The sequence below is a fragment of the Pan paniscus genome, chromosome 19 (assembly GCF_029289425.2).
Source record: "Pan paniscus chromosome 19, NHGRI_mPanPan1-v2.0_pri, whole genome shotgun sequence".
Classification (NCBI taxonomy): Eukaryota; Metazoa; Chordata; class Mammalia; order Primates; family Hominidae; genus Pan; species Pan paniscus.
Genome location: NC_073268.2, coordinates 83,741,681 through 83,767,848, shown reverse-complemented (window position 1 = coordinate 83,767,848; position 26,168 = coordinate 83,741,681). Strand labels below are relative to the sequence as shown.

Sequence of the window (26,168 nt, the reverse complement as noted above, 5' to 3'; positions counted from 1 at the left end):
TCACTGCTTCAATGGTCATTTTTTATTAAAAGAAAAAATTCAAAACACATGATAAGAAATTAGACTTTTATCAATACACAAATAATTTTACTTAAAATCAACCCAGTTACATATTTTTAAAAAATTGCAGAACCTCTCCACACCAATGTCCACAGCCTAGAACAGGTTCATGTGAAACCTGCAGTCCTACCCCGGAGCATCAGTTAAGTGATGGTCCAGGTACTCACTGACACGTTTCTCTTGACACTGAGATGGTCGCAAACAAAACACCGTTCTTGCCTGGATGAAGCAAGAGTTCACATAAAAGAGCTTTATGAAATGTCTATGAAGGAGAATTGATAATATCAGAAGAGCTCCAGCACTTCAATTGAATATAATCCTCTATTATTCTTTTCTTGATTTAATTTCTGTAGCTCCCGAAAACTTACTTCAATCTTGTTGAGCTCGGAATAAACAGATATCTAAAGAAAAGAGTTTCAGAGTAACTTTTACCATAATGTCTACATAGAAACAAATCTTCCATGAGTAAGTTATTTAAGGACAAATTTTAAGAATAATTGTAATTCAGGTGATACTTGGGTACAAATAAAATCAGTATATATCAAATAATCACAAACCTGAGATTTTACAAGCTTGTAAAGATTTACCAGTAGCCTCTTTGCTTCTGGCATCATTACAACAACAGTAAAATTTGCATCCAGAAGTAGACATATCCAATCCATAATCTGAAGATGAATAGGAAAAGGAAGTTAAGATTTTAAATTTAACTTCAGGTTAATTCACTTTACAAAGTCCATAAATAAACAGTTATGAGAAAAATAAGTCTTTATAAATAAAATCTGGACATTTTTGTTTAGAGATGGAGCAATTTCTACGAAATATAAAAAGGCTCATTTCTGGCTTTTAAAAAATTTATTCTAATTAAAAAAAATTTTAGAGATGGGATCTTGCTATGTCACCCAGGCTGGAGTAGGAATGCAATGGCACAATTCATAGCTCACTGGAGCCTCCAAACACCTGGGCTGAAGTGATCCTCCTGCCTCAACCTCCCAGAGTAGCTGCAATCATCCAGAGTTGCTGGGATTACAGATGCACCATCATACCCAGCTACTTTTTAGCAATTTTTGTAGAGATGGGGTTTCGCCTTATTGCCAAGCTGGTCTTGAATTCCTGGCCTCAAGCAATCCTCCAACCTCAGCCTCCCAAAGTGCTAAGACTACAGGCTTGAGACACCGCGCCAGTAGTTGTCTTTTTATTTTTAAAAATTTTAGTTTTCAGTTTCAATAATTTTCAGTCACACACACACAAAAATAACCACTCATCTTCTATTCTGCAAGATAAATTTTCCCAAAGGACAAGGTGTTGTGTATTATAGATGAGTTGCCATAAACCAGAATTATTACTAAGCATTTATAGAAGTTTCTTATGTAGTCCTACATCTTCCAGTGGTGTAGTTAACATGCAAATATCAAAGCAACCGGGAAACTGGTTATCCATTTGGGAGGGGGAGCTGATCCCTAAGGAACTCCTTATATCAGATTAAATTCTATATGTATCAAAGAGTTAAACACAAGAAATAAAACCATGTAGTAGGGAAAGCTGGTGACTATTTTCATAATCTTAGAGTGGGAAGGGCCTTAAACATAACATAAGCCATAAAGAAGTTATAGAGGAAAACTTTAATTTTAATAGCATGAAAAAGTATCTGTCAAAAATTATACTAAAGAGAGTAAAAAGACAAATAACTTACAATGCATTTGATAGAAAAAGGCTAATTTCCTTAATATAAAAGGAACTTTTTATAAACCAAAAGACAGGAAATGCAATATATATATGGACAAAGAATCCGACTAGGCAGATTCACAAAAACAAATATAAATGGACAAGAAGAGACGGTTTCCTTCTCTCATTATCAAAGAAATGCAAATTAAAATGAGGTAACACCTGTTACCCATCTGACTGGCAAAAAGTAAGTTCGACAAAACTGGATGTCAGTAAGAATGTGAAAAAGAATGCCTCAGACCTTGCTGGTGGTAGTTGTCACAACTCTTCAGAAAGTCTGGCATTTTGAAAACTAAAAATTGCATGTACTATTTCATCCAATAATTTCTCTTGTGGGAATGTATTCAACAGGCATTCTCATAAATATACAAGAATATCTGTATAAAGATCCTCACTGAAGATTTACAACAGCAAAAAATGGTAAACAAATGACCATCAATAGAGGATTGATAGGTACATTAATTTATATTTGTAAAATGAAATAGTATGCATTGGTTAAAAGGAATGAGGCAGATGTATGTCTACTGGTCCAGGAAATGTCTAAAACAGTGCTGAGTGGGCCGGGTGCGGTGGCTTACGCCTGTCATCCCAGCACCTTGGGAGGCTGAGGTGGGTGGATCATCTTGAGGTCAGGAGATCCAGACCAGCCTGGACAACATGGTGAAATCTTGTCTCTACTAAAAGCACAGGGGCATGGTGGTGGGGGCCTATAATCCCAGCTACTCAGGAGGCTGAGGCAGGAGAATTGCTTGAACCTGGGAGGTGGAGATTGCAGTAAGCCAAGATCGCACCACTGCACTCCAGCCTGGGTGACAGGGCAAGGCTCTGTCTCAAAAAGAAAATAAATAAATAAATAAATAAATAAATAAATAAATAAAAAATAACCACTGAAAAATTTAACTTATTTTTAGGCTAGGTAAGTGTCTCATGCCTGTAATCCACATGCTTTGGGAGGCCAAGGCAGGAAGATCACTTAAGCCCAGCAGTTTGAGACCAGCCTGGGCAACACAGGGAGTCCCTGTCTCTACAAGAAAAATTAAAATAAAAAAATTGTAGTTTGCCCGGGCACGGTGGCTTACACCTGTAATCCTAGCACTTTGGGAGGCTGAGATGGGTAGATCACCTGAGGTCAGGAGTTTGAGATGAGCCTGGTCAATACGGTAAAACCCCATCTCTACTAAAAACACAAAAATTAGCCAGGTGTGGTGGCTTGTGCCTGTAGTCCCAGCTACTCAGGAGGCTGAGGCAGGAGAATCACTTGAACCCTGGAGGCGGAGGTTGCAGTGAGCCGAGATCATGCCACTGCATTCTAGCCTGGGAGACAGAGCGAGACTCCGTCTCAAAAAAGGAAAAAAAATTGTATTTTCATGTGGTGTGGTGGCATGTACCAGCAGTCCCAGCTACTTGGGAGGGTAAGTGGGGAGGACTGCTTCAGGGCAGGATTCACGTCTGCCCCAAACTATGATTCCCACTGCACTCCAGTGTGGTTGAGCGAGACCTTGCCTTCTTGAAAAGGAAAAAAAAAAGAAGTTATTTTTTATATGAAGAATAGCCAACTTAAGTGTTTAAAATCCTTTGTTAGAATAACATATTACCAAACCAAAACAATTTATTGTTTTTACTGCTTCTATGTGGGATGGTTGATCTTGAGCCTGCGGAGAGCAAGCTGGCCCCAGATTTCTCCAAGTCCACATTTCTTTGCCTCCAATTCTTACATGTCCAAAGACAAGGAACTATAGACATGCCTTTGTAGGAGGGTAAATACATTATTTTTAAATGTTTCTTACTGTTTTTTAAATAAGTTTTTTTTTTTTTTTTGAGACGGAGTTTCACTCTTGTCGCCCAGGCTGGAGTGCAATGGTGCCATCTTGGCTCACCGCAACCTCCAACTCCCGGGTTCAAGTGATTCTCCTGCCTCAGCCTCCCAAGTAGCTGAGATTACAGGCATATGCCACCACACCTGGCTAATTTTGTATTTTTAGTAGAGACGGGGTTTCTCCATGTTGGTCAGGCTGGTCTTGAACTCCCGACCTCAGGTGATCCACCCGCCTCAGCCTCTCAAAGTGTTGGGATTACAGGCATGAGCCACCGCACCCAGCATAAGTATTATTTTTAAAGAGGGACTACCATGGGATTCTCTGGGAATATTTTTTCACTAATCTGTATTCTCTTATTCCCCCCCTTTTTTTTTGGGGACAGAGTTTTGCTTGTTGCCCAGACTGGAGTGCAGTGGCGCGATCTCAGCTCACTGCAACGTCCGCCTCCTGGGTTCAAACAGTTCTCCTGCCTCAGCCTCCCATGTATCTGGGATTACAGGCATGCACCACTATGCCTGGCTGATTTTGTGTTTTTAGTAGAGACAGGGTTTCACCATGTTGGCTGGACTGGTCTCAAACTCCTGACCTCAAGTGATCCTCCCGCCTCGGCCTCCCAAAGTGCTGGGATTACAGGCGTGAGTCACCACGCCTGGCCTGTTCTCTTATTCTTAAGAGATGATTAAGGGGGCAACCTATATTATCAGCCCCTTCCTGTTGTCTCCCATCAAGGCTAAGGAAATTCTTGGAAAAGGGAAGGGTCATAATGAAGAATCAGGAATTTAAGATAAATTAAAATTCTGTCGTGTAGATTTATGGATCTAGAAATCTACTAAATGAGAGACTCCCCATTTCTAGCTGCAGTGGTTTGGTTTTATGACGAAGGGATTCGTACAGCCTAGGAAACAAGAAGTCAGCTCTTGAATGCAGGTGCTGACCTTGAATACAACTTTTTTTCACAGATTTTTCCCAGCACCAAATCAAAGTAAAAAAATAATCTCACCTGGTTCAAGGTAGGTGGGTGTATTCCAGGAAGAGTCATAGTAGCATTTTCGCTACACTTCAGGTACAGGAAATACAAATACTTAAGAAACAGCTGGGTGGGGAAAAAAATGGACAGTTTATCATTTTGATAGAAAAAATTTCTATTATATAAACCCATCACGAAGATTGAAAAAAATGTTCAATTTATACATCAAACAAATACGCCAGACATCTGGAGACATAAAAATGAATAAAATGCAGTCCCTCCCATTAATGAGGAGCTCATCTGGTTTGGGGGTAGTGGTGGTGATAAGCTCATTGTTTGTAAATAATAGGTAGAGAGAACCCTTCTGTCTGCAATTCTTTTTAGTGTTTATTCATTTATAACTTAGGAAGCTTAACTTGGCCTTCAAGTTTGGCACAAGGAATATGCCATGGTCTATCACCCTAGTATCGCTCTAGTTTTCTCAGCACAATTTTTTGCCATTAGAGCTGGGCAACCTCTTATTCACATGAAAGAATTTGATAACCTTTAGAATGCCCTAACAGCTGGTTAGAGTTAAATAGCAATATTTAAACCAGAAGTAAAATTCTATACAACTTGTATGAACACTTACCGTGATATGCTGTGCTGGGATGTCTTTCAAATGAGGCAGAAGAAATGTCTCGCTATATGCTGAATGAAGAATTGCATTACTCAGGACTAAAGGAAAATCTTACTTCAATAAATAGAAGCTATTCTATTGAACTTATGAGTAACTTCCTTTGTCAATGTTAGTTTTCTAAATTTATACAAAAGTTTTACATCTCTAAAAGAGCTCTATCACCAAACACTCTCCTAATCATTGGAGATCACGTGGAATACTTTAATTGGTATTTATTCAGAATACTGATCTTCAGAATTGATAGAGCTTCTGTGTTAGTACAGCTTCTTCTTTTTTTTTTTTTTAAATCTGATGTAGAGATGGGGGTCTCGCCATGTTGCCCAGGCTGGTCTCGGACTCCTGGGCTCAGACAATCCTCCCACCTCGGCCTCAAAAAGTGCTGGGACTACAGGCATGAGCCACCCATGCCCAGCCTAGTTAAATTAAACAGGTTTAAGTAAACCTTACTTAACGTAGCATTGAACATAATCTATTTTCAAACAGAAACAAAAAACAATTGGAAAAGGAAAGAAAAACCTTAAATTATTGAGTTACTCCTTGGTTACTGCTTGGCATATAACTATACCCTATAAAGAGAAACAGAGGGATGCTCTATGTCAAAGGATACAGTAGAGCTGCTCTTTTATGTACCACAGGGCATGAAGTGCTCTCCTTTGTTTCGTCCTGGGGCTTTTTATTTAACTCTTGATCACAGTTATTGCATTTATCTTCTTCAGGATTGAAGCCATTTTGAAGAATTTCAGTTTGCTCTTCCATTTTCTCATCATGTACAGAATTTATACTACAGTCAAAAACTGACTCCATATTAACATCTGTTTCTTGAAGACTGTCATCACCAATGCTATGATGGTAGTTGAAAGCAAGAGGTTAATCCTTATCACCAAGCTTTTGGGAAAAATTTCATTTCCTAAGCATCAAAGTTTTGGAAATCAAATAATGTAACAGATTATAAATGTAGTGAAGAAAAAGGACCATTGGAGTCTAACTTACCTCAAGAAAATTTTTAAGCAAGCACAGGTGACTGATTCAGGAATGTCAGGGAACTGCTGTAGACAGAGTTGTAACAACTGCACATCTTTCTTTTTTAAGGCAATCTCCATTAAGTCGGGGCACAAACTAAGACAAAAAAATCTGAATCACTATTACATATTAAGAAAATTCTCAACTGCAGAACATTTATAAGCCTTTTGAGAGTTTCAGAAGATTAGAACTATAAAAAACAAGGTCAGAAGAATTATGCACGTACAGTGTGGTACACACAAACAGCTACCTGTAAGAAAGCACATGTGTTTGGATAAGCTGCATCAGACAGTTCCGGGGATAAAATGATGGTTCTGCTTTACACCTTTCCAGAAGTCCTGTTACTGTGTCCCCAATGACAGTATGAAAGTCAGGTGTCTGCTTCAGAGCCAAAAATTTCCGTACTTCTACTTCAATGTGTTTTTCTGAATCTTTCTGAAAGCGCAGAATTAAAGAATTCAGTTTGGCACATTAACGAATGTCACTCTGAACTTAACGTTTCCTAGCACAACATTTTCTCAAATGACTAACAGTTATCATGCATTCCTGCAAAGCTGAAGCTGACACTGCAAAGTTAAATGAGAAAGAGATAAGACTAACACCATATCAATCTCATGAGGTGACAGCGAGCATCAAAGAAGCCAAAATATCGGATCAACTCTGACACCCTTAAGATACTACACAGATGTTAGCTATAGGTATAAAGATGATCATAAAAATAAGACAGAACGAAGAGTAGATGCGATTTCTTTGGAACACTTGAGTTTGATTTTTCATATTTCAATATTATTTATTTACCATTATGGTTGACAAAAGTTGTTTGGATGGTGGAACCTCTGGCTGTAAACTCACTTCAATTTTTCGTCTCCTTAACTGGAATTAAGTAAATTGATTAGGATCACAAAACAATATAAGAGATCCAATACACATTTAGAGGGATATGAAACACTCCAAAGAGATTAGCACACTTTTGCTCTCATCAAAAACTTTTAAAAGTAAATATAACTAATAGACAACATGGGGCATTTCTGGATAAAGAATGTGAGGTTACTGGGTTCAAGCCGCAAACTGTCCTGTCATTATAGTCAAAGCTCTAAGAGTTGTAAGGATATGATTCATTAAAATAATTCAGTCTTTTTCTGTTTTTCAACATTTGCACTAACGTTTCAATTTCATCTACGAAACTTACAATTCTTCTTGACTGCTCTGAGTTCTGGAACCCAAGTCCACATCCTTGAGGTGTCTCCCAGTTTACAAAATGGGACACGACATGAGTTCCTAAGAAAATGCAAAATGCACAATTTCTGGAATGTTTTGACTTACTTTTTGCCCAACTAAACAATCAAAGAACAATTTAAAAAAAACCACTCATACAATTTAAGAGAGGCTTTGAAGTCCGTGTAATTCTGATAACCTCAGATAAGAAAATCATAATATAGTGAAAAGGCTGTATGTCCAACAACGTTAAGCTAACAGATGAGGCCATCGGTAAACAAGGGAGGGCAGAGGTATTACTGATTTTGTTTGGGGGTTCTCCCATTGCCCCTAAAATCAGAACACTGGCATTCAAAACATAGTGTAGCTCTTCAGCTTGCCACAGAACCTGCAATTTGGACTGTTCACAAGTTTCAAACTTTTTTTTTTTGTTTTCCATTTTCTGTGGAGTACAGGGTCTTACTATGTTGCCCAGGCTGGTCTTGAACTCCCGGGCTCAAGCTATCCTCCCGCCTCTGCCTCCTTAAGTGCTGGGATTACAGGGGTGAGACACCGTGCCTGGCCTGTTCACAAGTTTCAATAAACAGCGGTAAATTTCAAAATTAAGAAAAAGCTTTACAAATAGAAGGCTGTGGGAATCTGTATGAAACTACAAGTTAATAAAACGGTTTGTATTAATAAAACAAACAGAAGTAAGTTTCTACCTGGATCTTGACTATGCTTGAGTTTTCCAAGAGCACCTGCTAAGGATGACACTTCACACTTGTATGGAATCACAGTTAGAGATTTTCCATGTAGCATAAACAAATGTTCTCCATAATACCAGAGCTACAAAAAAAGTTATCAAAAACATAAGCAAATTTTTTTCTCTTCTAAGGTATGACTCAATAAAGCCTTATCACTCACTGTATAAGTGCTCAGTATTAAAAACGAGGCAAAGTAAGCAACTTTCAAGAAGAATTTTATATGCAGAGCTTATTAAATAGGCTCTTATTTTTGCCCAAGTCTGAATGAAGCATAATTTAAAGAATATTTTCAACTCAGAAGAATCTAATCAACATATACATTTTAAAAAACTCAATTGTTTAAAATTAATGTGGTCACTATTATACATCTATTAACATAATAATTACCAAGGCTACTATAGCATGGGCAAACTTCTAATGCACTAAATTTACAAACCGGAATTTAACACTTTATATTTTATGATTGTAAAAATAAGACAGGTATGTGAAAAAAAAAAGCCTGAGGGAACAAGGAAATAAAAAAAAGTTTGTAATAATAAATAATAAAATGATAAAACAAATAAAATAAGTTGTAATAAAAAAGTGAGTTTATTCACAATAAAAAATTGTGAATAATTTTGTTAAAATTACTTGTTTACATATAAAGTATAATTAAATTGTATGCTGAGAAACCTTGTCTCTTTATCCTCAAATTAAAATTACCAAAACATCCTATTGCCTTGATTTATTTGCATATGAATATTCATTCACTAAGTAACTAAAACTTACTGTGCACCTTGCTAAGCACTGAAAATACACTGGAGAAAAAAACTTACAAGGAACCCTGCCTCAGGAAGTGCACAGTCTGCTCAGCTTCAATTTTAATTCTTTTAAGTTATTTTTATGTAATTTCATGGTAACATTTAACATTTAACACATAATCTAAAAGACTAATTTATTAGGAAAAGTAACAGCTTGAGGGTATAGTTCAAAATACATAAGTAAAAAGACAAAACCAAAGAGCAGCTAAAAACAAAAGCTGTTTTATGAAATAGCTAATTGTTCTGGCAAAAATTTAGAATTTTGGAAGTGATTTCAACAATAACTGAACTAAACATAATCCCTCAGGTAAAAAATAATTCTTAAATTTGATCAATAACTGCCAAGCTATTTACTTATTTATTTACAGAGATGAGATCACACTATGTTGTCCAGGCTGGACTGCAGCAGCTCTTCACAGGCACAATCATACAGCACTGAAGCCTTGAACTCCTGGGCTCAAAAGATATTCCTGCCTCAACCTCCTCAGTAGCAGGGACTACAGACACACACCACCACACCTGGTTTGAAAAGCTGCCAAAATATTTAGGTTCAAAGAGATCTCTTCCCTTACAGCATATTTATTAGGCAGAAAAATAACTAAACTTCTGAAGCAGGAGGATCACTTGAGCCCAAGAGTAAAAGACCAGCCTGGGCAACAGAGTGAGGCCCCATCTCAAAACAAAGCAAAACAAAACACAACAAAATAACTAAATCAGAGAAAGTACTCAAGTGAAAAAACTTACTTGACCACTGGTCCCTTGTGGTAACTCTTTTGAAGTCTGTAGTGTTTGAAATTTTATGTTCCATACAGAGAGGCATTCTATAAAATAAGACATAAATTCAGAAAAAAGTCCCAAGTATAAATATATGATATTTTGGGGAAGGGAGGAGTTATAGTTAAATACATATGCTTTGCTTTAGTATAGAAATGAATTATGAAGACAGTGATTGCCACAGGAACTGGAAGAAATGAGAGCTCATGGTAAGAAGAAGCCTGGAAAGGTGAGCCCTGAGGAAGGGAGGGCTTTATGAACCAGGAATAACAATTAAAAACACCCAACAAAGAAAAGCCCAAGACCAGATGGCTTCACTGGTAAATTCTACAAATTTACAATTTAACACAAATCTTCCCAAACTCTTTCAAAATATAAAAGAGCAGGAAATACTTTCTAAACTCATTTGGGCTTTTGGTTGCTCTGATACCAAAGCCGGACAAAGACACCACACAAAAAAACTACAGAGCAATAACCCCATGAGTATAGATGCAAAAAAAAATCCTAATCAAAATACCAACAAACCAAATCCAACGGGAAATATTAAGATCCATGACCAAGAGGGACTGACTCCAGGGATGAAAGGGTAGTTAACAGAAGAAAACCAATCAGTGCAGCACATACATCAACAGAACAGACGGAATAACCATATGATCACCTCGGTTGACACAAAGCATTGTGCAAACTCCAACAGTCTTTCATGACTTAAAAAACAACAACAAAAAAAACTCAGAGAGCTAGGAAAAAGGAAGGAGCTTCCTTAACATGATAAAGGGCATCTATGAAAAACCCACAATTACCATCACTCAACAGTGAAAGACTAAAAGCTTTCCCCCTAAGATAAGGAAAAAGACAAAGGTGCTTGCCCTGTCTTCTTCACCACTGCTATTCTACGCAACTATCATCACACTGAGAGGTTAAAGACTGAAAACTGTCCCCCTAAAATGAGAAACAAGACATGGAGGCTTATTTTCACCACTGCTATTCAAGTTCTAGCCAGGCAAGAAGAAGAAAAACAAAAATCCAATTTTTGTTTGTTTGTTTTGAGACAGAGTCTTACTCTGTAGCCCAGGCTGGAGTGCAGTGGCACGATCTTGGCTCACTGCAACCTCTGCCTCCTGGGTTCAAGTGATTCTCCTGTCTCAGCCTCCCGAGTAGCTGGGATTACAGGTGCACGCCACCACGCCCAGCTAATTTTTGTAATTTTAGTAGAGACAGGGGTTTCACCATGATGGCCAGGCTGGTCTCGAACTCCTGACCTCAGGTGATCCACTCACCTCGGCCTCCCAAAGTGCTGAGATTACAGGTATGAGCCACCACGCCCAGCCAAAAATCCAAATTTAAATGGAGGTAAAAGTAACTCTACTCACAGATGACATGATCCTGTATAGAGATCTCGAAGAATCCACAGGAAAAGATTAGCATTAATAGCATTAATAAACAAATTCAGCAAGGTTGCAGGGTACAAGATCAACATACAAAAATCAGATGCTCCTATATAGTAAAAACAAAAAGCAAATTAAGAAAAAAAATTCTGGCAGGGCATGGTGGCTCATGCCTGTAATCCTAGCACTTTGGGAGGCCGAGACAGACATATTGCCTGAGCTCAGGAGTTGGAGACCAGCCTGGGCAACACAGTGAAACCCTGTCTTTACTAAAATATAAAAAATTAGCCAGGCATGATGGCATGCACCTGTAGTCCCAGCTGCTCAGGAGGTTGAGGCAGGAGAATTGCTTGAACCCGGGAGGCAGAGGTTGCAGTAAGCCAAGATCATGCCACTGCACTCCAGCCCTGCAACAGAGTAAGACTCCATCTCCAAAAATAAAACATTTTTTAAAAAAAAGAGAAAAATAATTCCATGTATATTAGCATCCAACAGAATAAAATACCTAGGAATAATTTTTTTTTTTTTTTTTTTTGAGACGGAGTCTCGCTCTTATTGCCCAGGCTGGAGTGCAGTGGCGTGATCTTGGCTCACCGCAACCTCCACCTCTCGGGTTCAAGTGATTCTCCTGCCTCACCCCTGCTCCCCCAAGTAGCTGGGATTATAGGCGTGTGCCACCACACCCAGCTAATTCTGTATTTTCTTTCAGTAGAGACAGGGTTTCTCCATGTTGGTCAGGCTGGTCTCAAACTCCTGACCTTGGGTGATCCGGCCACCTTGGCCTCCCAAAGTGCTGGGATTATAGGTGTGATTACTGCGCCTGGTCCCTAGGAATAAATTTAACCAAGTGAAAGCATTGTACACTAAAAGTTATAAAACATTGCTGAATGGAATTAAGGAAGACATAAATAAATAGAGATATCCTGTGTTCAGCAATTGGAAGACTTAATATTAAGATGGCAATACCACACAAAGCAACCTACAGGCTCAGTTCAATCTCAATCAAAATTCCAATGGTCTTTTTTGCAGAAATGGAAAAGCCAGTCTTCAAAATCACATGGAATAATTGTAAGGGGCCTAAAGAGCAAAAACAAACTTGAAAAAGAAGAACAAAGTTGGAGAGCTCATACTTCCTGATTTCCAAACTGATTATAAAGTTACAGTAATCAAAACAGTGTGGTACTGGCCCAGTGTAATAGATTGAGAGTCATCTAGGGCCAACTGATTTTTCAACAAAGGTGCCAGGACCACTGTGGTGCTGGGACAACTGGAGAGCCACAGGCAAAGGAACAAAGTTAATCCCTTATTTTACACCATACACAAAAATAACTCAAAATAAATCAACAACCTAAGTATAAGAGCTAAAACCATAACATTCTTTGAAGAAAACATGGGGATAAGTCTTTATGACCTTGGATTTGGCCATGGATTCTTGGATGTGGAACCAAAAGCACAAGCAATGAAAGAAAAATAAAAATTGGACTTCATGAAAATTAAAACTTTTGTGCACGAAGGGACATTATCCAAGTGAAGACAACCTATAGAATGGGAGAAAATATTTGGAAATCATGTCTGATAAGGGTGTAGCATCTAGAATATATAAAGAACGCTTACAATTCAACAAAAAAGACAACCTTATTTAAAAATAGGCAAAGGACTTGCATAGACAATTCTCCAAAGAAGACATATAAATAGACAATGAGCATATGAAAAAATGTTCAACACACTTAGTCATTAGGGAAATGCAAATCAAAACCGAAATGAAGTACTACTTCACACCCACTAGAATGGCCAGAATCCAAATTATGGAAAATAGCCACGTGTGAGCAAGAATGCAGGGAAACTGGAACCACTGTACAATGCTGGTGGGAATGTAAAATGGTTCGGCCACTGTGGAGTTCGGCAGTTCTTCAAAAAGTTAAACACAATCAACAACGAAAAGAGTATAACTAAAATGTTTGCAATGCAAAGGAATGACAAATGCTTGAGGTGATGGGTACCCCATTCACCCTGATGTGATTATTATGCATTGCATGCCTGTATCAAAATATCTCATGTGCCCCTTAAATACATACACCTGTTATGTACCCATTAAAAATTAAAAAATGAAAAACTAAATATGGAATTAACACATGACCCAGTAATTCCCCTGCTAGGTGTATATCCCAAAGAATTAAAAACTGGTACACAGCTGGGCGCAGTGGCTCACGCCTATAATCCCAGCACTTCGGGAGGCTGAGGCGGGCGGATCATGAGGTCAGGAGATTGAGACCATCCTGGCTAAGACGGTGAAACCCCATCTCTACTAAAAATACAAAAAATTAGCCGGGTGTGGTGGCACCCGCCTGTAGTCCCAGCTACTTGGAAAGCTGAGACAGAAGAATGGTGTGAACCCGAGAGGCGGAGCTTGCAGTGAGCCCAGATTGCACCACTGCACTCTAGCCTCTGGGCGACAGAGCGACTCTTGTCTCAAAAAAACAAACAAACAAACAAAAAACAACAAAAAAAACTGGTACACAAATACATGCACACGAATGTTCATAGTGATATTCACAATAACCAAAAGGTGGAAATAGCTAAAATATCCATGAATGGATGAACAGATAACAAACTGTTATATATATACAATGGAATATTACTCTACCATGAAAAGGAATGAAACACTGATACATGCAACGAGGTAGATGAACCTCAAAAACATTTGGCTAGCCAGGCGTGGTGGCTCTTGTCTGTAATCCCAACACTATGGGAGGCTGAGGCAGGAGGAGCTCGTAGCAAGACCTCAGAGCTACTAAAAACTAAATATAAAAACAAAAATTAGGCTAAGTCTAAGTCAAAGAAGCCAGACACAAAAAGTATTGTATGATGGACCGGGTGCGGTGGCTCACGCCTGTAATCCCAGCACTTTGGGAGGCCGAGGTGGGCGGATCATGAGGTCAGGGGATCGAGACCGTCCTGGCTAACACGGTGAAACCCCGTCTCTACTAAAAATACAAAAAAATCAGCCAAGCGTGGTGGTGGGCGCCTGTATTCCCAGCTACTCGGGAGGCTGAGTCAGGGGAATGGCGTGAACCCGGGGGGCGGAGCTTGCAGTGAGCCGAGATTGCGCAACTGCACTCCAGCCTGGGAGACAGAGCAAGACTCTGCCTCAAAAAAAAAAAAGTATTGTATGATTTCATTTACACAAAGTATCCCAAAAAGGTAAATCCATAGAAGAATGCAAATTGGTGGTTGCCAAGGGTAGGGGGCAGAGGAGAATGAGGAGCAACTGCCTAATGGGTCCACAGGTTCCTTTTGACATAATGAAAATGTTTTAAAACAAGACGTTGGCCAGGTGCAGTGGCTCACGCCTGTAATTCCAGCACTTTGGGAGGCCAAGGTGGGTGGATCACTTGAGGTCACGAGTTCAAGACTAGCCTGACCAACATGGTGAAACCCCGTCTCTACTAAAAATACAAAAAATACAAAAAGAAAAAGGAAAAAAATTAGCCAAGTGTGGTGGCACATGCCTGTAATCCCAGTTACTTGGGAGCCTGAGGCAGGAGAATCGCTTGAACCTGGGAGGCAGAGGTTGCAGTGAGCCGAGATCCCGCCACTGCACTCCAGCCTGGGCAACATGACTAAAACTCTGTCTCAAAAAAAAAAAAAAACAACAACAACAAAACTAGACAGAAGTAGATGCACAACGAACACCAGTGACTCCTTCACTTTAATTTCTTCTACAAGGGCCTACCAAAAATTAAAGATAAATGAAAGTAAACAATGAAAAAAGAAATGAAAATTAAAAAGAGCATTAAAAAATTTAAAAAATAAAACGATTAATTTTATGTTATATGAATTTCATCTTAATTTAAAAAAACAGAATAGATGGTTCATGTCTGGCAATGGGAGAGTGATGAAGCACACTGTGGGGCCGCCCTTCGGTGAAATATTACACAGCTATTCAAAAAGCAAGGAAGATTAACAAATAATATGATATGGAATGATCTCTGAGAGATCTTGGGTAGGTGAATAAACAAGGTACACAACAGTATGTATGGTGTGCTACCATTGGTGTTAAACAAGGAGGGGAAAAAACCCCTTAAGTAGTAGTATTTGCTTGTATATGGACCAAAAAAAAACCATAGGAAGAGACACAGGAAACTCTATAGTAGCCACCGGGTTTTTTTGGCAGGGAGGTAGAGCAGAAATAAGAAAGAGAGGAAGATGGGAGAAGAGAGAGGAGAAGCACAGCTTAGTGAAGTGGTCAAGAGCCAGGACTTAAGAGCAGCAGGGTACATGGCTTAACAGAGTTCACCTGTTCAGGTTGAATCCTAGTTCCACTACTTAGTTACCTCATACCTCAGTTTCCTGTTTTGTAAAGGGGGATAGTAACAACTTTATTTCCTCCTAAATGGTAGAGGACTAAATGATACAAATAATGAGATAATCTTAGTAAAGTGCCAGGCACATGGTAGTTATTTTATTTATTTATTTATTTTCTGAGACGGAGTCTTGCTCTGTCCCCCAGGCTGGAGTGCAGTGGTGTGATCTCAGCTCACTGCAAGCTCTGCCTCCCAGGCTCACGCCATTCTCCTGCCTCAGCCTCCCGAGTAGCTGGGACTGCAGGTGCCCACCACCACACCCGGCTAATTTTTTGTATTTTTAGTAGAGACGGGGTTTCACCGTGTTAGCCAGGATGGTCTTGATCTGCTGACCTTGTGATCAGCCCGTCTTGGCCTCCCAAAGTGCTGGGATTACAGGCATGAGCCACTGTGCCTGGCTCGCACATGGTATAGTTATACTATAACCAGGAGTTCTTGTCTTTTTTTTTTTTTTTTTTGAGACAAAGTCTCACTCTGTTGACCAGGTTGAGTGCATAGTGCAATCTCGGCTCACTGCAACCTCCACCTTCTGGGTTTGTGCGCCAAAAAGCCCAGCTGATTTTTTCTATTTTTGGTAGAGGCATGGAGTTTCACCATGTTGGCCAAGCTGGTCTCGAACTCCTGGCCTCAAGCAATCTGCCTGTCTCAGCCTCCCCAGGTGCTGGGATTACAGGCGTGAGCCACTGTGCCTGGGGCTTTTTTTTTTTTTGAGACGGAGTTTCGCTCTTGTTGCCCAGGCTGGAGTGCAATGGTGTGATCTTGGCTCACTGCGACCTCCACCTCCCAGGTTCAAGCGATCCTCCTGCCTCAGCCCCCTGAGTAGCTGGGATTACAGGCATGAGCCACCACACCCAGCTAATTTTGTATTTTTAATAGAGACGGGGTTTCTCCATGTTGGTCAGGCTGGCTCGAGCTCCCCTCAGGTGATCTGCCTGCCTAGGCCTCCCAAAGTGCTGGGATTATAGGCATTGAGCCTTGCTCCTATGTTAATAATAAGCAGGAGAAACACAGAACAAAGTACACAGGTGAGGATGGGCATATCAAATGTGTGGTCAATAGAGAGCCCTGCCTGAATAAAGCAGAGGGTTCTTGCTCAGAATTTGGGAGAAAAGGTTGGAAAAGGTGGACAGGTCTAGGCTGTGAAGGGACTTATGCTAAACGACAGAGTCTGAGTTTTCTAGTGAAGGCTGGGGTCTGCTATCCTGCACTGGCAAGGAGCGATCGTGTTCTTCATGACTGACTAGGAAGTCTGGCGGGGAGTTGGTGGGTAAGGAGGCAAGGTGGCGATGAGAATCCTGTTCAGAAGTCACGGAGTCCAAAGGTACACTATTAGTTCCCACATTTCAAGGTGTTCATGTCCAGTGGATTTCCATGATGTGAAATGTTGCCAAGAATCCAATCCTCAAATGTAGGCTTACTAATGTTTCAAATACCTGCAGGCTAGTATGATGGTGACTAGTATATTCACCATTTTTATTTCTCTATGACATAGTTATGAGCATGGTGGTGATAGCAAGAAGTGTTTTTGAAAGATCAATGCAAAATAAAAATAAAAACCAATTCAAGAAGAATTAGGAAGGCACAAAAAAAATTGAGTATGCTGATAAAGAGAATGAATTAGTCTGGGTAATAATGAAATGAAAAAGAAAAGGAAGACTAAAAGGTACACCGTGAAGGAAACATACAAAGGCCTTCTTAATGAATTGGATGTCAGTTACCCTTAGAAGCTGCTAGTGGACTTCCTAGGACTGCGACGTGATCCTGATCCAGGGCAGTGAGTGCAACTCCATTTCGAGCGTTACCAGATACAACAGCCTTGAGCAGCAGTGATTTAACTAAGCTCTGATTTTTTCCTGGGTCAGCTGGACGTATTGGTATCAAGGTTTCATATATACAACCATCAGAGCCTGTTGGAAACAAGCATTTGTTGTTGGTTATTGAAGGATACTTCTATATCTATTATAGTTAAATGTACTAGGTTGTTTATAAGATTTTACCAATTTGATAAAATAGCCAACCAGAAAAATAAACAATCCCATCACCGTGCTTTCTCTTAAAGAGTACCACAAATTTAAACTGGGGAAAGAAGTACTATTAATAAAAATCTCAGTAAGAAATGTAATAGTCAAGAAATACAAACTGTAAATACCTGCAATAACTTAAAATATTGAGGGGGACTGCCAAGAATATAGATCATCTAGTCCCTAAAAGGATATATCCCTCATTAGAAAGTAATTAGCATCTGGTCTATACGTTACCTTTCTTTCTTGTTTTTTTTTTTGAGACAGGGTCTCACTCTGTGGCCCAAGACTACAGTGCAGTGGTGTGATCACAGCTCACTGTAGCCTCAACCTACTGGGCTCAAGTGATCTATCTTTCACCTCAGCCTCCCAAATAGCGGGGACTACAGGTGCACACACCTCACCCAGCTAATTTAAAAAAATTTTCTTTTAGACATAGGGTCTCGCTATGTTACCCAGGCTGGTCTCCAACTCCTGGGCTCAAATGATCCTCCTGCCTCAGTCTCCCAAAGTACTGGGATTACAGGTGTGAGCCAGCGTGCTTAGTTTATTATAATTCTTCCTACCTCATCACCCTGAAAACCTTATGAAATTGCTCTTTCTTGTGGGCCAACTGAATTTCAGCAGTTTCATGTGGTTCTAGCAATTGTTACGTAAAGATTTATATAACCCTTTGGTTCACACTTCCTCACTTCAAAGTTCATTAGGCTAAACATTAACTACATTCCAATAGCCCCCAAGATATGAAAATGATAGGAGCCTTTTAAAAAATAGCCACTGCAAACATTTGCACACTGAAAAACTTCACAAAGATTTTTAATTGTGATAATATGGAAATGTTTCCTATGTATTGCCCTTGTTTACTTCTCCTTCACCTTCTCAGAACAACTTCAAAAGCAGCCATGAAGGGTGGAGGGGAGAGGGTACCACAAAGACTTTTCTTTTTCTTCCCCGCCCTAGAGGCCTAAGACTGGGGTTATACTTTAGACCATTTCATAAAGGTATTACAATCTATAATAAAAAGCAACTGGCATGGGCCAAAGCTGCTGTTAGTCTCCTTTTGCCCATCTGTCTCAGTCGCTATTCAAGGAAGGGCATACTAAATCTAATGGTTGGAAAAAAGGAGCAGAGGGGCCATTCAATGCCAAGCACAGACAGTTTATGTTTCACTAATTACACTCAAAGAACCTGGGCCTTATCAGCCAAAAGGTGATTTCTCTTTTTCACTGGTATTAACATTGTTACTTATTGCTTATGGTAAATTTTTTTGTTTTGGTTTGTTGAGTCTCGAGTCTTGCTCTGTCCCCCAGGCTGCAGTGTACTGGCACGATCTCAGCTCACTGCAAGCTCCGCCTCCTGGGTTCACACCATTCTCCTGCCTCAGCCTCCAGAGTAGCTGGGAGTACAGGCACCCGCCACCATGCCTGGCTAATTTTTTGTATTTTTAGTAGAGACGGGGTTTCACCATGTTAGCCAGGATGGTCTCGATCTCCTGACCTTGTGATCCGCCCGCCTCAGCCTCCCAAAGTGCTGCGATTACAGGCGTGAACAACGCCCGGCCAGCTTATGGTAAATTTTAAGACATAAAATATAAAGAAGCAATGTTAGAAAAGGATGCTGTATCTTAAGTACTTCAATAGGCCCTCAAAACACAGGATCACTGATCTAATGCATGGCCAGACATGCAAAGTACAAAAAGCAAAGGCATGGGCCGCACGAGGTGGCTCACACCTGTAATCCCAGCACTTTGGGAGGCCAAGGCGGGTGGATTACCTGAGGTCAGGAGTTGGAGACCAGCCTGACCAACATGGCGAAACCGTCTCTACTAAAAATACAAAAATGAGCCAGATGTGGGGGTGGGCGCCTGTAATCCCAGCTACTCAGGAGGCTGAGGCAGGAGAATTGTTTGACTCTGGGAGGCAGAGGTTGCAGTGAGCAGAGGTTGTGCCACTGCATTCCAGCCTGGGCGACAGAGCGAGACTCTGTCTCAAAAAAAAAAAAAAAAAGTGAAGGCATGAACGCTGTAAAGAAGCACAGAAATGGCTGTAACTGAATGCTTCACAAAGTCTACGATTCAAAAACATACACTATCCTATAACAATCCTCTATTTATAATCTCTGAAAGTTTAAAGAAAGAAAACTTACTTAATGACATCAAAGAGATGAATTTCCGATCTACAGATGCAGTAAAACTCTTTATAACAGAGTTTTCGTCTTGTCCAAGTAAGAGTGTATATTTGGTTAAGATACGTGAGTTAAACATTTGCACATAAGCAAAGTAATTTCCATGCTGCAAAAAAAAAAGGTTATTTTATAAATATTCCCATTTCGACCAAGTATTTTAACATATGTTAAAACCAGAAGTTGTCACCCCATTCTACTTACATCAATGAGTACTTAAAAACATCTTATGCTATCAAATTTGTTTGTTTGTTTGTTTTGAGACAGGGTCTTGCTCTGTGGCCCAGGCTGGGCTACCGTGGTGTGATCTCAGCTCATTGCAACCTCCACCTCCCAGGCTCAAGCAATCCTCCCACCTCGGCCTCCCAAATATCTGGGAATACAGGTGTGTGTTACCATGCTACACTACTTTTTTTTTTTTAATAGAGATGAGGTCACCACACCCAGCCTTAAATTTAAAAGGTCATAAAAAAGTTAGAGGCTGGGCTTGGTGGTTCACACCTGTAATACCAGCACTTTGGGAGGCCGCAGTCGGTGGATCACAAGGTCAGGAGTTCGAGACCAGCCTGACCAATATGGCAAAACCCTGTCTCTACTAAAAATACAAAAATTAGCCAGGAGTAGTGGCGGGCGCCTGTAGTCCCAGCTACTTGGGAGGCTGAGACAGGAGAATCGCTTGAACCCGGGAGGCAGAGGTTGCAGTGAGCCGAGATTGTGCCACTGTACTCCAGCCTGGGTGACAGAGGGAGAATCGTCTCAAAAAAAAAAAAAAAAAAAAAAAAAATTAGAGATCTTCTGAGAGAATAATGAAGTCACATTTTAGTTTAAAAAATAATGGTTTTGCGCCGGGCGCAGTGGCTCACGCCTGTAATCCCAGCACTTTGGGAGGCTGAGGTGGGTGGATCACCTGAGGTTGGGAGTTCAAGACCAGCCTGACCAACATGGAGAAACCCCGTCTCTACTAAAAATACAAAATTAGCTGGGCATGGTGGTGCATGCCTGTAATCCCAGCTACTCGGGAGGCTGAGGCAGGAGAATCACTTGAACCCGGGAGGAGGAGGCTGTGGTGGGCTGAGATCGTACCATTGCTCTCCAGGCTGGGCAACAAGAACAAAACTCTATCTCAAAAAAAAAAAAAAAAAAAAAAGTTTTGAAATTTCACAGCTGGGCACAGTGGCTCACACCTGTAATTCCAGGACTTTGAAAGGCCAAGGCAGGAGGATCCCTTGAGCCCAAGGAGTTTGAGACCAGCCTGAGCAATACAGTGAGACCCTGTCTCTACAAAAAATAAAACATAAGCCAGGATGGTAGTGCATGCCTGTAGTCCCAGCTACTAGGCAACTCGGCAGGCTGAAGTGGGAGGACTGCTTGAGCCAGGAGGTTGAGGCTGCAGTGAACCATCGTGGCACCACTGCTCTCAAGCCTGGGTGACAGGGCAGCACCCTGTCTCTAAATAAATTTTTTTTTTTAAAGAAATTTCACAAAATGGGCCAGGAATTGAAGATATCACTTACTTTTTCAGTAATAAAAACTAAAACAGGATGCCTGAATACTATGAAATACTTTGTCCATCTACAAAAAAAGAAAAAAGAAAAAAAGAAAAATTATAGGATGCAAAAATCACCAGCTGGGAGACACATATCAATCAAAATTTAATCAAAGTTTTCATTAAATATTTTTTAGAACCAGAAAGACATCAGAGAACACTTAATTGGGCGTTTTGAAACATATATCACAAGCAATACGCATTTGTCAAATGCAGCTCTGGATTAAATGCAGGTTGTTGAACTCCCCAGATGATAATGTGAATTTTAAAGTTCTAAGAGGGGAGATGCAGTGCTTCCCAAACTTAAATTGACTCCCCTACCTCATTTTCTTCAGAGTTACTTTTGGGACTCATGTTCTGAGGAAAACATTAAGATCTCAATATAGAGGAAGCTGAGGCATAGAGAAGTTACTGGCTGCACAGTTTGTGGCAAAGCGGCAACTAGAACTCAAATCCTCCAAGGATTTCCCTCACAACAGTTGCTCACACCTTAGAGGGATTCATCAGGTCAGTCTAATATATAACTGGTTATTGGCCACGTTGTAAGTACCAGTCTTCACTCTGACTTTTAGAAAATTAGTTTCTACCAGGTGGACCTGGAGAAAACAAGTAAAATGAACAGGAAATGTGATGAAATAAAGAGTATCAGAAAGATGTGGAATCATGAAGTGTCCTTCTATCCCTTGATGAGTCATTTTTCCAGTTTTATTTCAGAATCTGGGAATGCAGAGCTCTTAATGCATCATGATTTCACTAACACGATGCACTTTTAGCCAGGGAACAAGGATGGGAGCTTGGTAGTCAGGGCAATATGAGAGGAACAAAAAGATTTTGGTCTTTTGGGATAACCCATTTCATCCTCAAATAACTAAGTATCCAGTTCTGTCAAGACTTCATATGACTCTATGGTTTCTTCAATCTTCATGCCCAGAGGCTTTTTAGGATGTTGTTTTAGTCAGTGTTTTGTAAGTGATTTTTAATTAGGTTACTTTCATTATGTTTATAACCAAAATACTTTTGAACAAGGCAAAAAAATGTTCAGTGCATTTTTATTTTGATAAATTTACTTACAAGTACTGGAACTTACTTAATCACTTCTTCATCAGAGATAACAGTTTCAATTTTCTGCTGGGGGTCTGCAAGCAAGGCCTCTAAACCACGAACAGCACCTTCCTTGAAGAGCACCAAGGGTTCTGTCCCTTGAACTGAAAGTATCCTATATACTTCTGCTGACAACTGGAAGAACATAAAAAATTTTAATTTTTATTCTAAAACAATTTATACCTAATATAATATAAGGATATTTAGAGAAGGCTTCTTTTTAAGTGACTGCTTTATTTTCATTTTGAATTAATTTTGCTTTATAATTACGTATGGTTCCAAAATCTAACCTACAACACAAGACACATTTAGAAGTCTTAACTTTTTCTCTTATCCTCTCTACCTAGTCCCTGCTTTAATCTGTAAATTCATTTTTGGTTTACCCGTTGTGACTACTAGAGGTTAGGCTAAAACCTGGGTTTCTTAAAACTGGGAAAGATACAGATAAGCCATTCATGCAGAGGTACATGCAATTCTGGTGTTAGATAAAAACTAATGCCACAATTATAACTACAGCCTGCAATTCCAGAAAAAGAAGTTAACACCGTGTGTGAGGAAAACAACAATAAAAAAACCCCCACTGTTTAAAATTCAGGATTGTGTTATGAATTTCAAGGTAAATGAAAAGAATGGAGCCAGGGAACAGCACAGCTAGCTAGCTAGAAGTTTCAAGGATCCAGGCAACAACTGCATTATATCTGAATTAACCCTATTGTGAGCCACTTCTAAAATGTGCCAATTATATTTAGACATTTAGAACTGGAAAGAACTTTTAAGATTAACCTAGTTTAAGATCCTCATTTTATAAGTAAGAAAAAATGAACACACTCTAGGTCATCAGTAGAACATGCACAGCTAGTCATGTTTTTATTTTATTTTTTACTATATTATGTGCCACTCTTCAAAATGTACAATACATGGGCCAGGCGCAGTGGCTCACGCCTGTAATCCCAGCACTTTGGGAGGCTGAGGTGGGTGGATCATCTGAGGTCAGGAGTTCAAGACCAGCCTGGCCAACATGGTGAAACCCTGTCTCTATTAAAAATACAAAATTAGCTGGACATGGTGGTGCATGCCTGTAATCCCAGCTACTCGGGAGGCTGAGGCAGGAGAATCACTTGAACCCAGGAGGCGGAGGTTGCAGTGAGTCGAGATCGAGCCATTGCACTCCAGCCTGGGGGACAAGAGCGAAACTCCGTCTCAAAAAAAAAAAAAAGTACAATACATGAAACTTGCAGGGTCTATTCTACCTATTCTAAGAAAGGGCACAGAAGTTCATTTTGCTCTCACAAAAGACACACTCCAAACATCCAAACTCATGGAAATAAGTATAAATTTCTCATTCATGAATTATATAAATCCTCATCTCCTTAACTCATGGAGACATGTTACCAAGATACATTGTAAGATAATTAGAATGAAAACCTGATTAGGACCTTATGCTTATTTTCCCAGAGGTATTAAAATAAATAACACATACTTTATTATGAATGATTCTAATTCACCAATAAGCTAAATAAATATGTTGGAAAATTCAAAGACTTACTGTAGCTTTAAATACTTTATCCAGGTTTACATCTTCATTATTCCATATTCTTAAAACCTTAAATCAAAACATACTAGTTAAAAACTATCCTATTCTCCAATTACATATAATAAATACAAATAGTTAATAATCAACATTTATATTGTATATATTATACAAAAGTTTTAAAACTCACCTTATTATCGTGTACAACAACATACTCTCCAGTTTGAAAGTTGCACACAGCTGGACACGTTATAATTTGACCTTGTTTCACTGACCAGCTCCCCAAGGGTTTCTGATCAGAAACCTAATGAAATTAAGATAAATACAATATTCAAGAAGTCAACTTCAAACATTAAAAGCAATTAAATTTATAATCAATAAAAGAAACCATTAAAATGACAGCATTTAAAAAATTTACTGGCCGAGGGCAGTGGCTCACACCTGTAATCCCAGCATTTTGAGAGGTCAAGGTGGGCAAATCACGAGGTCAGGAGTTCGAGACCAGCTTGACCAACATGGTGAAACCCTGTCTCTACTAAAAACACAAAAATTAGCCGGGCGTGGTGGCGTACGCCTGTAACCCCAATTACTCAGGAGGCTGAGGCAGCAGAATCGCTTTAACTCGGGAGGTGGAGGTTGCAGTGAGCCGAGATCGTGCCACTGCGCTCCACCCACCTCGGCCTCCCAAAGCTCTGGAATTACAAGCGCACGCCACCACGTCCGGCTAATTTTTGTATTTTTAGCAGACAGGATTTCACCATGTTGGCCAGGCTGGTCTCGAACTCCTGACCTCAAGTGATCCACCCACCTGGGCCTCCCGAAGTTCTGGGATTACAGGCGTGAACCACCGCGCCCGGCCAAACCTCTAAAAGGGTAGTTAAAATGAAAATATAACTAAGTTCCTAAATAAGTAAATAAGCAACCCTTTGTTAAAAAACAATAGTACATTTAAAAATTGATTATATTATGCCTCTGCATGGGAAGTTATGCCTCTGAACAGCGGCATGGGAAATTAAGTAGGGACATCTGGGATCATGTCTATCCAATTCCAATCTGCCATTGTATTCCTATGCAGGAGCTGCAAAACTGCAAATCTACTTGACATCCCAAGTGAAACCCAATAGAGTTAGCAGAGTCAAAACGGCACAGGGAGCTGTTAGCAACCTGTTCTCAAAACGTCAAAGCAGATAGCTAACTTCTTTAAAACATGGAAAACTATGTTCAGCAGCCCAGAGAAAAGTAACTGCTTTCTATGCGACCACCAAAAGCAAGGTTAGAAAGTGTTCTCTATCAGGCTTTAGGCTGAAATGGGGGCAGGGCTTGCAGATTTTCCCAGGACTCAACTCCAGGATTCCCAGCGTGAATCAGAGATGCCAACAGACAACTCACTTGGAGGCAAGATTCTTAGCGAGCTATCAAGAAAGTCCCTCACGCTCTAAAATTGTCCCCGCCCCTACAAAGAGAGGGGTGTGAAGTGTAGACACGGCTAAACCACTATTCCCACTCTGTCAGTGTCATCCTCTCCCGCCCAACCAATCTCCGTTCCATCCTCCCGCGGGCGGCTAAGATAATAAAGACCCTAGGAGGGAATCTTAGCAAGGCCAATTCCGCGAGTTCCGAAGCAAAAGCACAGGTTTTCTTTCTTTTCCGAGTCTAACCCACGTGCACTCAGACGCTCTGCCCCTGCAAGTCGGAAATATGCCTTTACAGGAAGGCAAGCAAGCCAGATTCTAGACCTCACTCAGCGTCCCCAACAGGCCCAGCCGGCTCTCTGCTAAGCCTTCTCCACGATCTCTTTCTGAAGCTGTGAGAAACTTGAGCTCGAGCTCCGCGCTCAGAAAGGGGCGAGAAGGCAGTCGGGGCGCTCCCAAACCTATTGCCTTCACCTTATAGAGGATGACTGTCCTGCCGCTGTCTGTCACTAGAAACTGGTCTGTTTTGTCGCTCTGCTCCACGCCTAGGAGTCCTTCAGGCCCGGCGCTCAGGACTACCGAAGACAACGTGAATTCTTCCTCCAGCGCTGCCATTTTGAGCAAACCTAAGTACGGCCGCGCTCACTCCCGGCAGGCCTCGCGCTTTCTCTCGCGAGAATGAACGGGCCTGAGGGGCGAGTGCTTGCCAAACCAGGAACCTGCTCTCGCAGCCTGCGACCTCTGGCGGGCGGAAGGAGCGAGCGCAACTGTGAATTCAGCCAGGTGGTCTGGGCCGGCTTGCGTCAGACTCCGCCTCCCGAGACCAC

General features: G+C 40.5%; 1 protein-coding gene and 1 non-coding gene across 2 annotated transcripts; both read right to left on the bottom strand.

The window, feature by feature from the left end:
• NOL11 (nucleolar protein 11) lies at window positions 1-26,168 on the bottom strand. The gene is made up of 18 exons (XM_003812361.5): window positions 25,816-26,168; window positions 24,120-24,233; window positions 23,945-24,001; window positions 22,385-22,533; window positions 21,266-21,323; window positions 19,716-19,860; window positions 17,268-17,456; window positions 9,771-9,847; window positions 8,185-8,308; window positions 7,455-7,543; window positions 7,064-7,138; window positions 6,516-6,700; window positions 6,236-6,361; window positions 5,853-6,086; window positions 5,198-5,276; window positions 4,600-4,692; window positions 618-725; window positions 1-461 (listed from the first exon to the last, which is right to left on the bottom strand). The coding sequence occupies exons 1-18, from the start codon at window positions 25,954-25,956 to the stop codon at window positions 345-347; spliced, it is 2,160 nt and encodes a 719-aa protein (XP_003812409.2). The 5' UTR covers window positions 25,957-26,168; the 3' UTR covers window positions 1-344.
• On the bottom strand, window positions 3,410-3,540 carry LOC112437660 (small nucleolar RNA SNORA38). The gene has a single exon (XR_003026219.1). It is a non-coding gene; the product is annotated as a small nucleolar RNA SNORA38 (small nucleolar RNA).

Coding starts and splice junctions, on each gene's coding strand:
- NOL11 (XM_003812361.5), bottom strand. CDS start 25,956: ATGGCAGCGCTGGAGGAAGAATTCACGTTGTCTTCGGTAGTCCTGAGC. Junction 17,457..19,715: donor CATCTCTTTGATGTCATTAA/GTAAGTTTTCTT, acceptor TGTTTCCAACAG/GCTCTGATGGTTGTATATAT. Junction 462..617: donor ACAAGCTTGTAAAATCTCAG/GTTTGTGATTAT, acceptor TCTTTTCTTTAG/ATATCTGTTTATTCCGAGCT.